Raw genomic sequence first — 14,355 nt, 5'->3', positions numbered from 1 at the left:
TACATAGCCAGAAAGAAAAGAGTTATTTTGATAGGATCATTAATGAAGCATTCTAAGGTCGACGCGAAAGTGGGTAGTCGTACATTATGATGGTCCGATCAAGTAAATGTTCAATGCATTCTCCTATGCGGCGGAATGAAAGAATCGTCGAAGGTACATTATATTATTAGGCTATTTAAAATGAGTAACATTCCTCAGCAGTGAGAGACACAGAAACTAATATTATAATCAGCCATCACAAACACCACAGAGTCAAATTTTAATACCACCATAACGTCACTTTTTACAAGGGAAAACCATTTAAATATGACGTTTCTTAAGTTCTTTCGATGACTACAAAACATATCAACAGCTCATAGGTATAACTAGGGATTTCAATACCGGTATTCCAGTATTTATCAATACCGAAATACCGGTTTTTTAAATAAAAAATACCGGAATTTTCGGTAATAAGAAAGCACACTAATTTACGTTTTTGAAAATGAATTATAAGTTATGTACTGCTAAAATGCAAATGCAACAGATGTGAAATAATGAAAAAACAAAATCTATCAAATATAATATTAATTATATAATTGTCGCGATGAATTATCTTAATATAATTTCGAAATAGTAAACAAATGATAAATGTTCAATTATACTATTATTGTAGATGACTGTACAAGCGTTAAATTTAAGAAGCTTTTCCTGCAGCCACACTTATTTTTACTTTATGAACTAGCTTTTTGAGGGCTTTAATTAAAATCATCAATATATTCAAATTATTTGTAAAAATCACCAGTTCAACAATATTATGAACAATAGATATTTTTAAATGTCAACATAATAACTGTAGGTACCTATATCGGTTTATGCTATAAAATAATGTTTTAAAATTTTTTTAATAATTATAAATAGTTTGTACTTCTGTTTTTTTTAATGTTTGAACGAATACTGGTATTTATAGGTACCGGTATTCAATAAGAAATACCGAAAAACCGGTATTGACATTTTCATTCGGTATTGCAGTCGCTAGGTATAACTAGGTGAAGATGAGAGTAGTGATTTGTAGTCTGGCGGTTCCTATTCCCCCATAATACAATTAATTGTCTACCCCAATTTCATGTAGGTACATGTGGTTAAAAGAACAGACCATCGGAAGATTGGAGTTCTTCAAGATGTGGCTGAACCGGCGTACGATGAGGATTTTCTAGGCTGATCAGTGATCACCTTTGGAAGAAGTTTTAGAACGTGCCAATAAGCCAAGAGATCATATATCTCATACTTACCAAGCGCATAAAAAATGTACACTTCGATCATATTATATTCCGCAATGAGACGTGTGATTTACTGGACAAAAGATGATTTATTTTGAATTTGATGATAAATCCTTACTGTCTATCACCAACCATGAAGTTGTGAACAGTACAAGAAAGCAATCACAATTTTTGAATATTATTCAATACAGATAACTCAAAGATGGTCAGACAATGGCTACACTGCTACACACTACTACAATGTCCTACTGCTACTACAATGTCCGTGTGGCACAAACAACCTCAAGGGTTCAGTTGCCGTGGCCAAACCTCCCGCACTCTGCAGCGGTGCTAACAAAAGCGCTGCAGGTATCACATGGCGGAAGGCGCGACCTTGAGCTTGTCCTGAGGCGTAACAGGGTGAAGCAAGTAAGTAATAAATAATACAATACACATTGTATTCTCGTCCATTTTCCATCCACCGAGACAGCACCGCATCCGTCTCCGTCGTCCAGAGTCGAGTCAAATAAACTCGTCGCTTCGCAGCAGCATGTTTGCAGCCTAAATGGTTGCATTACCGTTCGAAGCTTTCTTGGCTTACCTGAAATGAGGAAAAAAATACGAAAATTAGTTCACTATTGTCAGGTATAATTGCTGTACATTATCATTTCGTGTTTTTTGTTGGGCAACGTCTCGTTTTCCGCGAAGAGATCGGAAAGCAGGCCAGCCGTGACCGGGCAGGCATGATTTTTTCTGTATCTATTTTTTAGTATTATTATGATCCAATATAATTATTACGTGGAAGTGGTTTTGCGTTTCCACCCGGGCGGATGACGCAGGCGAAAATTCAGGCCCTCGGGCGAGAAATTATTTTAGGAGTACGCACTGTTTATTGCCCATGAGGTAACTGTGACCCGCATTAAGACCATACATCAGTGAAACGGCAAATAATTTTCAACTATAGACGAAATTTTGGACTCGCTGGCATTCGGAGAGCGAACGTTGAGGTGTCAATACGTCAATTTGTTTCGTGATGGCGACGGGGGTATTAATTCTTAAATCGTGTAAAGATGACTAAAAACGTTTCCCATTTACTTGAAAAAGAAAACATGTCAATGAATATATTATTATTGTTACTAGTAGAACATTAAATGGACGCATGTTGGATTTATATGACACATTATATTTCGTTCGGCATGCGTCATTTGCACCCCCGACCGGCAATCCGCGCATCGCCTAGGCACGATCTTTTTAGACCATGCCTCAACTGAGGTATTACAATCTCCACTTAAACTTAAGGCATAACTCAGCGGATCGTGTCGAGGGTCACGGGTTCTAATCCCGGGTCTGTCAACAAAAAAATTACATGTTGTTTTAATGTGCGAAAAACAAAAATCTGTTAATACAACCTCCACTATGTGGAGGCCCATATGATGTTCATATGTTAGGGTCGGACATAGTTAAAAAAAATAATAAGTATATATTATAGGTACCACGATGCATGGATATAGAGCTCTAGATAGATTTTATGAAGGAAAGAGAGGCTGAGTGACGGACTGGAGATCAAGAGCTCGGGATAGAGAAACTGGAGGACACTTGTACAGTTGGGCATACACCAGAATGGAGTCAGTAGAGTCACCTTTTAAGTAAGTAAGTAATACGCGACTCGACCGGAGATAATCTGACCTTCGAGCCTGGCTATCCCTACTTATAGAAATATAGTAAGTAGGTAGCAGTGGCGAAGGGTGGAGGTAGGTTGTTAAGATCTGCCATAAAAAGTGCACACTTAACTATGTCAGTCATGCGTATTTGTTTTTATTAAAATAAGACTACAATAGTACAATTTATTTATTTACAGATGGTGTCGGTTAGTTTTCAAAATTCAATTAAACGCTGCGAAACCAAGCCATAATAGATAATAGTCAAAAGACACTCGTCTATCCATAAAATATCTAAAATTATGCAATTAAATCATACATAACTTTGAATATTTTAAAGATAGAATAATATTTTTTATATATTAAGTATAGTTTGGTTTAAGCAGGACTAATGAATTTAAAAAAAATGAATCAACAATATAATTATGTAAGTACTATAATATCTTCTTAATCCAACGGAACCAAATATGTATGAATGAAAAAGTGTGCACAATTTTGTCGTATCGCCCAAAATATTATGTTTTGGTTTAGGCAGGGTTTAATTGATATTTAAAATCAAAACAATAACATTTATAAATTGTAGTATTAGTTCAATAAAAACATATACGTATAACTAACACAATTTAATGTGCACTATTTATGGCGGATCTTAACAGCCTACCTCCACCCTTCGTTACTGGTAGGTGGGTACTTACCTGCTTACAATATTTATGTAACATGCTAGGTACCTATATTAATCTATATCTATCTCATATTAATCTAAAATACACGTGATAAGTTAGTGTCTGTGTATTCGATACAACAAACGACTATTAAAAATGTCGAATTTATAAAATTCCTTCTTACGTAATAGCTCGCGATAAAATTGAATCCATACCTACATAATACAAACACGGTGGCCTGCAATATAATGTTCGATCGTAGGTCAGCGCACGACGTGGCCAGGTGAGCCGTGTACCGCGCGAACAATCCAATATCCATCCATCGCAGTGCGTCCGCCTACGACGCTGCACGTGACGGGACGGAGGCGGGGGAAGGGCGCCGGAATGTGAATGGGACAGGTGGGCGGGCGAGGGGAGGGCGGCTCGCGGAATAATAATAATAAAGTACACTCGGGCATTCTGAACAGCTGAAGCCCCCCCTCCCTCCTACCCATGGTTCAGTCCCGCGAACAATCTAATGCAATTTTATTTTACATGGATTTTATAATACTCCGTCTGCCAAAGACAACTTTGGTAGATTTTTTCATCTGAATACAGATAAGTATGTACGCTTGATTTACGCGAGTGCCTGAATCTGAAGACTAGAGCTAAACACAAATATGTACATCTGCCCGCAAGCAAATTAATAAACAACGGCATTAAAATTATTTATAAGTTATATAAAAACTGTTGCTGCATGTATTGTCCAAATGCAGATGATTTTTTTTGTATTCCGTCGGAAAACATGTGCAAATCCACTGACACTGTTGCCAACTGCTGCTATTGACAAAAACATGCCGGATCCCCCCCCCATGTCCGATCCTAATAGGATCATCATATGTGCCTACACAGGGTAGAAGGTTTGTATAAACAGATTTTGTTTTTTACGAGAAATGGATGTCAGCCACTTGCTCAACCTATTAGGTCCATACCCTGACTCACACACAAATTGAAAAACAATATGTGTACATGCCAGACCCAGGATTCGAACCTGAGACCCACGGCGTGATAGTCCAACGTTTAAGCCGCGCGACCACCTTGGGCTATAAAATAAGCTAGTTGGCAGAAAAAACGATAGATTTTTGTTAAATACATTGTATTATAAAAATGTTTACTATATACCTACCTACCAGCACTTGAAAAAATAAGTCATAACTTTGAAACATAGTTTTGTGATAACAATATTTATTAATGAAGAACTAATTGTTTCGCAATAATTAATAAATACCCAAGTCCTACAACCAAAAATTAATCAGGTATTAATTAAATTGGGCATCGAATTAACTTAAAAACATCGTAAATAATGTTACTTACATTTAATTTATTGAATATAATATATTAGAAGGTACTTAGAGACCAGCAAGTTGATTTTCAACCAAATTGGTGCAATATTCTAGTTTTTTGTGACAAAATTTAAGCTGTTTGTGGCTAGATATAACGCCAGGTGTATATTTTGCAAGCTATTAAATAATTCTCGATCTGGTAAGAACGTTAAGAGGACGCTCTACAGAATCGGCCTTGAGAATTGAAAATATGATTTTTTTACATGTGGTCCATAATAACTGGTCTACTAGTTAATATAAAAAGGTTGCCGCCAATGTTTGTCTCAATAAACTCCCTACAAGTGAAGCTTGTGAAGTGAAGCTATGGGGTGACCAAAAAATAGTACTTTCTAATAAAATTTATTTTCTAATAAATTTACTAATAACATTTAATGTTACTAAATTCAATATGTTTATCAGTTCTTTGGTGGGAAGTATTGCAACTGATATGATGGATATGATAACTTTTTTGATTATGTGTTGGCCACGATATAAACTTAATAATATATTAATAACTTTTTAACCTGAAATTGTCCGACAACTAAACATACGAAGGATGTTGACATACATATCAACCTACATTTTTATTTCATGTGCTATCCAAAAAACATTACTAATGAATAGTGCTTATTTGTAATGTTTAGGACCTACATATTAAAAATAATAGGTATTGTTTAATTCTAATGCATATTTTTTAAAACGTAGAATTTACTGTCTGCCTATAAAAAGAAAGTGACTTTTTATTGCCTGCGCAACTTCACTTTTATACTAGTGAAACAAGTGGTAGGTAAAGCCAATGGGCGAAATTATATATTATATTAAGAGTGCCTAAAAATAATTATTAACATACAGTCACTAGACACATTATTTTTTTATTAATCCATCGGACTGGCGGGCATATAAAAAATGACTATAAAAAATGACTGTCACTAGAAAAAGTGTCTGACAGGGCTGCCGACGCAATTAATTATATTGTACTTTTTAAATTTAATTTATAATATATTTTATTTAAGTTTTGTGCATCTAATGCCGGGTCCACACTGGCGCAAAACAATGTCGCGCGACAACCTCGATAAATTTTACGATAATTATCATAATGGCTTAAAAATTTTTACGATAATTATCATACTTATCGTAAAATTTAACGAGGTTGCCGGCAACATGTTGCCAATTTGGACCCGGCATAATATCCACTGTGGTTCACGTAGTGGCATGTACCTGTTTTTCTGGGGTCAACTAATTCAAAAAGTAAACACCCATAATAGAATTTTTCCAGTTTTGGTTGCATTATATTCCAACTCATTTCCGATATTATTAATGGAAATTTCTCGGTGTACATAGTAAACAAACCTACGAATAAAAAAAGACAGTAAGGAACACAGTGATTCATCGCAGTAAAAACTGGCAACCAAAATGGATTATATAATATATTCCATCGTATTATTTTCTCGAAATCATAAAGATACTATAATAGTATTTGAGTATCAACCTATGTTCAATTTGAATTGGGTTATAATAATAATATACCCGTAGATATATCAATAGTATGTTTGCCACGATATCCACCCAAGTTATCAGTATGTACTTGCACAGGTTTGATTAAAAACTATGATGAAATTAACATTTTACAAATATTATATTATTTTGACAGCCCTGTTTTCTGATCAGCGGACACGTGCAGGTGGTGTTTATCAAATAATAATGTAAGATTGTCCACAATAATAATAATGTAGAAGGTCGACAATAGTAATAATACTAATAATAATGTTTTTTTTTTAAATAAAATCTCCGATGATTAGTGATTTTTGCCAAAAGATCGATTTAAATTAACGTGCGTACGACGCCGAGGTCGATTTCGTACTAAATTATATTTGAATACGGAGCTCTTCAGCCGCCCCTTAAGGGGACGCTCTACAGAATTGCCCTTGAGAATTGAAAATATGATTTTTTTACATGTGGTCCGGAATTGTTGCTCTACTGGTAATATGCAAAGGTCGCCGACAATGCTTTGGTCTAAAGTAATAATAATGATCTCTTATTTAATTTAAATCATAACACTGTCAAAGTGTATAAAATATGGGGTGACCAAAAAATGATATCTTCTAATATACGTAAATGTTACTAAATTCAATTTGTTAATCAGGTGTTTGGTGGAAAACATTGCAACCAATATGATGGATAGCCACGATATAAACTTAATAATAATATATTAATAACGTTTTAACCTGAAATTGTCCGAGAGCTAAACATACGAAGGATGTTGAAATACATATCTACCTACATTTTTATTTCATGTGCTATCCAAAAAACATTATTAATGAATAGTATTTATTTTGAATATGTAAGACCTATAACATAACTATTTAAAAAAAATGGGTACATATTGTTTAATTCTAATGCATATTTAAAAAAAAATTAATATAGTGATGTCTGTTTATTATAAAAGAAAGTGACTTTTTATTAAAAGAAATGAAAACATAATTAATTATATTTTCATTTCTTTTAAAATGGAATTCTACCAAGTAAATGCTAACTCAATTAATGACTTTTTATTACTTACCCGATTAGTTTAATTAATTTAGTCTGACACTTTTACAAACAAGTAACGCAACTTTACTTTTAGTTGGTAGGTACAATAATTATTAATTAATAAAAGCCAATGCAAGAAATAATTTATACTCATAAAAAATGGTCACCCATAGATTTTTTTTTATTCAAAGCTAGCGATCGCAGAGAACAAGACAAAAAAAACTGCCGACTTTATCGAATCAATCACCCAGGGCTGTCGAAGATGTCTTACTTGTTTTTATGATAAATTGTTTTTAATTGTGTGCAATTTGGCGGGAAAATATAATATATACAGTTGCCTACCATTCGGTTATCCCATGAGCTGGGTTTTGTTTACTCTTTTGCTGACATCCTACAGTTTTATCTGATATTATAAAAGTCACACAGTACAACAGTGTTTAAATCTAATATGTAATTGCACCGGTTTAATTAAAAACTATAACGAAATTAACATTTTAATGATTTACAGATTTTCCTATGTTATATCAACTTAATAGCAATTTTAATGAGACCAGATACATATGACGATATATCCAAAATACACATCATCAGATAATATGTGAAATATTTTGATAAGCAAAAAAATAAGAACAATACAAAAATAACATAACATAATCAGCTAGTCTTTTCATAATTATTTTAGATGAATGTTGTATGCCGTTTGACGCTTGGAAGTATGTAATTATTCCATCGGTACAGTAAGCTATTTTTAACTTTAAATTTGTAACTCTTTAAAACGTAAAATTAGATTGATATTATTTTGACAGCCCTGTATTCGTTCGGCCGGTTTCAGGTTACGTCGCATAAATGTTATGTTTGAAGGGAATAATAATAATGATATTCGTTCGACCGAGAATTGTAATTAATAATTATTGCGTTTCTTAAAATAAATCCCCGATGGTTAGAGGTTTTTGAGGTTAGACTGAATTAAAATGACGTCCTTTCAACGCTGAGGTTTATTTCTGACTAAACTATGAATGACCTTGTTCCTGTTCAGCTGAGTCTTAAGTTGGCAACGCTGCTGACAAACAAGCATTTTTTTACTTTTTCACGGGAAGTATAATAGCGACAAGATAGGAATTTTGTTTATAACACAATTTCTATTGCTAAATCGCATTTTCGGTAAAATACAATCGATTACCTTCATTCGCACAAATTAACTGACACGGTCATATCAAATTTTACCTCACATGAAAGATTATTTACAAACTATTTACCTACGTAACTAGCGTTCGTTGCCTCGGCATTTACGCGGATGTGTTCACACACTATCGCACCTGTGCTCTCTTCCAACCCTGTAAAATTCATAATAGTTTACGACCTCCCCTATTCAGTTATAAATACAGCCCCCTCCCACCCGCTCCGGATTCAACATCAGATGTAGTAGAGTGGTAGTTGGTTACCCCGCATCGCACATAGACATAATCCACCCTGCACGATTGCATACGTGTATAACCAGCATGAAGGTGTGGTGTGTACTTTGATATTACATCGGTATTGGATACCTACACTGTCGTACAAATAATCGATCGATGCTTTCACTTTGGGCTTCTGAATGGGTAACTTTATTAACTACAGGTGATATATTATTATATTGATTCGATTACATATCGGGGGAAGAAGTTCTAAAACGAGCCCTATTTAAACTGTATTACAGATATGAGATAAAAAGAGAGCACACTTGCTTAACTGTGTGTCAGAGATTCCCAGCCGGTGTGCAAGGATTCAAGTGTGCCGCAGGGTATTTTTGCGTGCGGTTAAATTCAAGCGTCTACTCGACATGTGATTCGTCAAGCGTAATGAACACGTACGTACTACCAAGGACACCAAGCCACCAGTGATATAAGAGTGAAACCAGGAGATCTCAAAAATTCCAAACCCTTGTCGACGGAGATTATTTAGCAAAACTATTTTTTTTTTTAATATAATTTGCATAACAAAAGTAGGTAATCGAACGATTTTTACTATTTATCTCACTAAGTATAGATTTTATTTCGAGATTTTTTTCAAATATTTATACATAAGTAATATGTTTTCGAATTATGTACCTACCTACGTGAATAGTTATTCGTTCAATAAAAAAAATATTCACTAAAACCAACGACTAAAACTGATCAATTAAAAAATAGAGAATTGAAACTTATTTTTACTGATTGTAATGGGGGGGGGGGCTGTTCGGCTTGGTAGTTTTTTTTAAATGTACCGTATTACATTCTCTCTAAATAGTCTGGGTCATTCCCTCTTGGCTGAGGATTGTAACCACCTTGGAATTTTGTCATCTTTTGAACAACCAAGACTTTCCAGCCCTCTCGATCCTCTGCTTCCCTCAGGGCAAAGTGAATGCTCTCCCAGTCAGTTACAATTATGACCCGTGACAAAGACTACTTTGATACGCTCACCTATCAATTGTTTCACCGAAGTTAGGCCTTATTCTTGCAGGGTTATCTTTAGCCGGCTTGCCCATCACAACTCGCTTCGTGTGCCTGACAGCCATAAATCAAAACTTCCGAGACCAGCCGGGGCAGTGTTGCATGACACAACCTCGCACAGCTATCTAGCGACAGTCGCGCGTAGCCTTCGAAACGTATTGATATTTCAATACGGTGATCGGCGAGCCGGTATAAGAATGACCAATTCGTAGGTGTTTCTTTGTGACTTCGACCCTCCGACTCGGAGCCCGAGAAGGATGCTACATGTCGAATGCAACAGCCAGATCTTTTTTTCAGACGAAACAGTTGCATTCGATCAATCTGCAAAGCTCCATTTGGCAACGCGTGTTATGTTGTTTCGCTAAATTACAATGACGCCACATCGACGTATTAGACACGTTTTTAGGCGAGATGAGTTTCGATGTGCGAGTTGACATTGTTGCGCTAGGCATGACAATCGACCGACATACGGACGAACGAAAATGGATCAACTCGCAACGCTTTTAACCAATTTCGAAGTGAATTATTATTTACAGGCATTAGAAAGAATCTGAATTCGAGTCGGCTATAGTTATTGTCCTCCCGGAGGATAAAAGCACTACACGCGTAGTAGATTTAATTACGACGGATAGGGAGGAAAGAGGGAATTGTAAAAGGTAGGTAGGACTGTCGGAATTCCGACGTAGCATTCTCTCACAGCGACAGGCATCTCAATGGGTGTATTATTGGAGTGCTTTCGAAGTGAGGGAGGACTTGTCCGCACCTATTTTTGGACGGAATTCATTAAAATAATGCAGATACGTACGTAACATCGCGTGATTTTAATTGTATACTAGCCCAGTCATTACGTGTTTACCTAGAAAGTTTCGCGGGAGTTTTTATACTTTTTTAAAATGTATTTTGGGGTGCTCTTTTCGAATTTTTACTTTACCACCTCGCCTTTATTATCTAAACTAAAAAGTCGCAAAATAAATACTTTTAAAGTTTTAAATTACAATATGTATTTCTCCACCGTTGAATTTTTCTTAAACCCTATATCTTGAATTTTTTTTATAATGAACATTGATCGAATTTTTAAATGTTATGTTTTTTTCCTTTCTTATTATTCTCTTTTTCTGTTGTATCTTAGATCACCAATATTATGTAAATGTTGGGACTATAACGCCGTGGATCCCAGGCTCGAATCCTGGGTCTGGCAAGTACACATATTGTTTTTCAATTTGTGTCTGTCAGCGTATGGACCTAATCGGATGAGCAAGTCGTTGACATCCATTTCACGTAAAAAAAAAAACAAAATCTGTTAATACAAACCTCTGTACTCTGTGGAGGACCATATGATCATATTAGGATCGGACATGATCGAAAGAAAAAAAGAAAGAATGTATTATTAATTATGGTAAAAATTAAAACAGGTATTTCGTCAAAATAGTTTTTTTGGGAAATTTGTACTAGCAAATTACGGTTGTATTTATAATCAAAATCAAGTATTTACTAAATTTATACCCACATATTTATAAGCTAAGCTTATTAACTAAATATTCAACAGTAAATCACTTGACACAACCAGTTGTTCAATGAGGCAGATATTCTTGAATGTCCTGGCTTTCCCTATGACCAAAAGCTTCATTTTTTGTGTCCCGGTTGCATTGGAGCACGGCACAATAATTGTGATGCGATCCTTGGGCACTTTCCTCCCTGGTACATTAATTTCTTCGCGATGAAAGTACGTTTTACGAAGGAGAAGTTTTCAAAATAAACCCGTCTCATCTGCGTTGCATACTTGTGCGCGGCGGACTACTGACTTTGAAAATCGAATACCGGCGAATTATAGAGCTTGATTTTGTAATTTCAACTAGCAAAAATAACGGCGGATTATAGTAGTTGTCCGATAAACTAGCGGCGGATTACTGAGAGTATATAGTAATGGCAAGTAGACAACGATAATAATAATTCTGAAAATTGCAATAAATCCCTAGTGGGTGCGTGCAATATTTAAGTAAGTACTATTTTTTTAAATTACGGAGCCAGTCTTTGACTTTTAATGGGCGTTATATTAAAATTCGCTATGTGCCATTATTTCAATGCTATTTCTCGACTCAGGTGTGGAAATATTTTTACGGCCGTTTCAGGATTATTAACGGCATCAATTAACATACAAACGAGCCCCACCATCCCACGTGGGATATTACAGGCGATTTAACAACTAGCCATCGAACGCTTTCGACTCGACCACGTGTCAAGAGCTGTGATGTCCCTAGACAAAAAAACCGCCTCATTTTTTATGCAGTATTTTTATCATCCTTTCATGACTCCAATATCTAAGAAATGTGTTGTATGGATGCATTACTAACAAAATATATACCACTAAATCTAATTTCAATGCTTCTTCAATAGATAGGTTACATTTAAAAATACACCTTACGACTTTCAAAACTGGCAAAAATATTTGGATAAATTAATTAGGTAAGTAAGTATGTACTGTGACACCCCCGTATGGTCCCCATTTGGGGATGTCTTTGTGTATCTGGAGAGGCCCGAATCGGTATCAAATCCAACAAATAGTAACGGCTGATTGCGAAAATAATTAAATAATGTTAAATATCTGCCGGCAACATTGTCTGAATAGCGTTAAAAAAAAATACGAATGGCAACGCCGCATTTTGTACGGCTATCAAGAGACCGTTGGTTTTAGCGAGAGAAGCGTTTTTGACAGCAACGCTGTAAGCAGTGTTAACCTCGCTATTCGTCAAAATTAAATCGAAAAGATTTTGTATAAAAATGTAACCGTTTAGAATATATTAACGTAAATATACCTTGCCGTTTCCAAAACAATTCCGGTGTGTTATATGTTCACCTCCACATCCCAAATCCAGACGAAAAACCAGACAACAAAATAAAAGTGAAGTTTGTTTTCACTTAACAAAATGGAGGGCAATGATAGTACCTACCTATAATTCAAAATAATTCGCAAATCTACACGTGTCATTGATAGTCATCAAGGACATGACGTCCAAGGACAACGGAAGTAAACTAGATATCGCGAACCCGACGAAAAAGAATACAGTCCAATTAAACCTTTCATGTTAATTAATACATTTTGTTTCCAACAAGTGAGCAATATGTTTTAATCGAAAGATGTTTGCGTTATTGTTTAGGTACCTATTTTTATATGAATACCTAATGAAAATCCTCGATTTGCCGCCCCCAAGCGACGCTCAATCTGCCTACCCCCACGGGACGTCACTGACTCAAAAGATACACAGTGAGACAGCCATACACATAGATAACATCTTACTGATAAAATTTGTTAGTTTTGAGCAGACCTCGGAAGAAAACCTTTTCAATTAGAGACAGAGCCTAAATATAAATGGAAAAAAATAATTCAACGAGTAGGTACCTACTCGACCGACTCGACGGTTTGCAGATTAACCGGCTAACTCCATTTGGGCAAATTATTCAGGAAGGAGAAAAAACATAAAAATTTAACTATCGATCGGAATTTAACAAATCCAAATACTTGCAAAAAATTATTGTTTACAAATAAGCTGCACTGTGAATTAATAACACTATTTTAGCTTCCCTTTTATAGGTATATAAAGAAAACATTTCGCCGTATCACCGCTCATCTTGATCTGTTGCATCGGAAAGAGATGGCCGTATACCACTGAGATAAAAAAAATAACGCGTTATCTGTGGAGCATTACAAACAGTGATAATAACGCTGTCATTATTATCAGATTTTGATAGGTACGACCTGATACGTCTTACAAGTAGGTACCTACTTTTAAATCTTTCAAAATTCTATATAAATATATACGATGTAATTGTATAGTATTAAGTAGGTACCTACACATTTTTTTTCCGTCATTCCCTTGTATTCTGGTGATTTTATTATGAGGTTTTATTTAGACACGATTTACATGAATTTGACCTCAATACAATACGACCATCTATTTCGGATACAACAGCTCACGGTGAACTGTGGTACAGTCAGCTGCATAACTGTCTGGTATACAAACGAATACACCTACGTGACTTAAGGATTACTTACACCTCTGAGAACAGATGTAGGTACTTGTAGAAAATGTTGGCCATTTCTCGTTTCCCTCTGGTTGTCGGTAAAAACTGCAGACGCAAAATCCAGCGTTGCCATGTCTACTGAAATTTCAGTGGATCTACTGATATCTTTTGCCAATACATTACTGAATTTTTGATATTTAGTGATTCTCGATATTTGCAAGTTAACTACTGATGACCATTTAAATACTTAAATAAACTTGAAAAATGATTAACGCACGCCTTTTTTATGCACGACGCTTCCAAATGGACAAAGAAAGCATTTTAACTCTACTGAAGAGTGCCATTTTACCTACCGACATCATCATTGCTTATAATAAAATAATGTATTGTTTATAAGGTATTGTTTTCCATAAAATAACAAA

General features: G+C 35.2%; 2 protein-coding genes across 5 annotated transcripts in view; both read right to left on the bottom strand.

The window, feature by feature from the left end:
• Positions 1-14,355, bottom strand: part of Smr (nuclear receptor corepressor smrter) — a 436,555-nt gene that overhangs the window by 244,099 nt on the left and 178,101 nt on the right. The window lies entirely within an intron of this gene.
• The window catches only part of LOC147069834 (uncharacterized), a 132,633-nt gene that overhangs the window by 32,917 nt on the left and 85,361 nt on the right, over positions 1-14,355 (bottom strand). Inside the window, exons 1-2 of one of the 3 annotated variants that reach the window (XR_015071185.1) lie at positions 3,775-3,920; positions 1,688-1,836 (exon numbers count right to left, since the gene is read on the bottom strand). Coding sequence is in view for 1 of the 3 variants with exons in the window: in XM_085950606.1 (XP_085806732.1) it covers positions 1,690-1,836 (147 nt within the window). In the remaining 2 variants the exon portion in view is untranslated. Of the gene's footprint in view, positions 1-1,687; positions 1,837-3,770; positions 3,921-14,355 lie in introns of those variants that run through there. The other 2 variants (XR_015071186.1, XM_085950606.1) reach the window with 2 other exon arrangements.

The sequence above is a fragment of the Rhyacophila brunnea genome, unplaced genomic scaffold (assembly GCF_057557595.1).
Source record: "Rhyacophila brunnea isolate RB1 unplaced genomic scaffold, BYU_Rbru_1.0 scaffold_23, whole genome shotgun sequence".
In the NCBI taxonomy this organism is placed as follows: Eukaryota; Metazoa; Arthropoda; class Insecta; order Trichoptera; family Rhyacophilidae; genus Rhyacophila; species Rhyacophila brunnea.
This window is presented reverse-complemented; position numbering and strand designations above follow the sequence as displayed.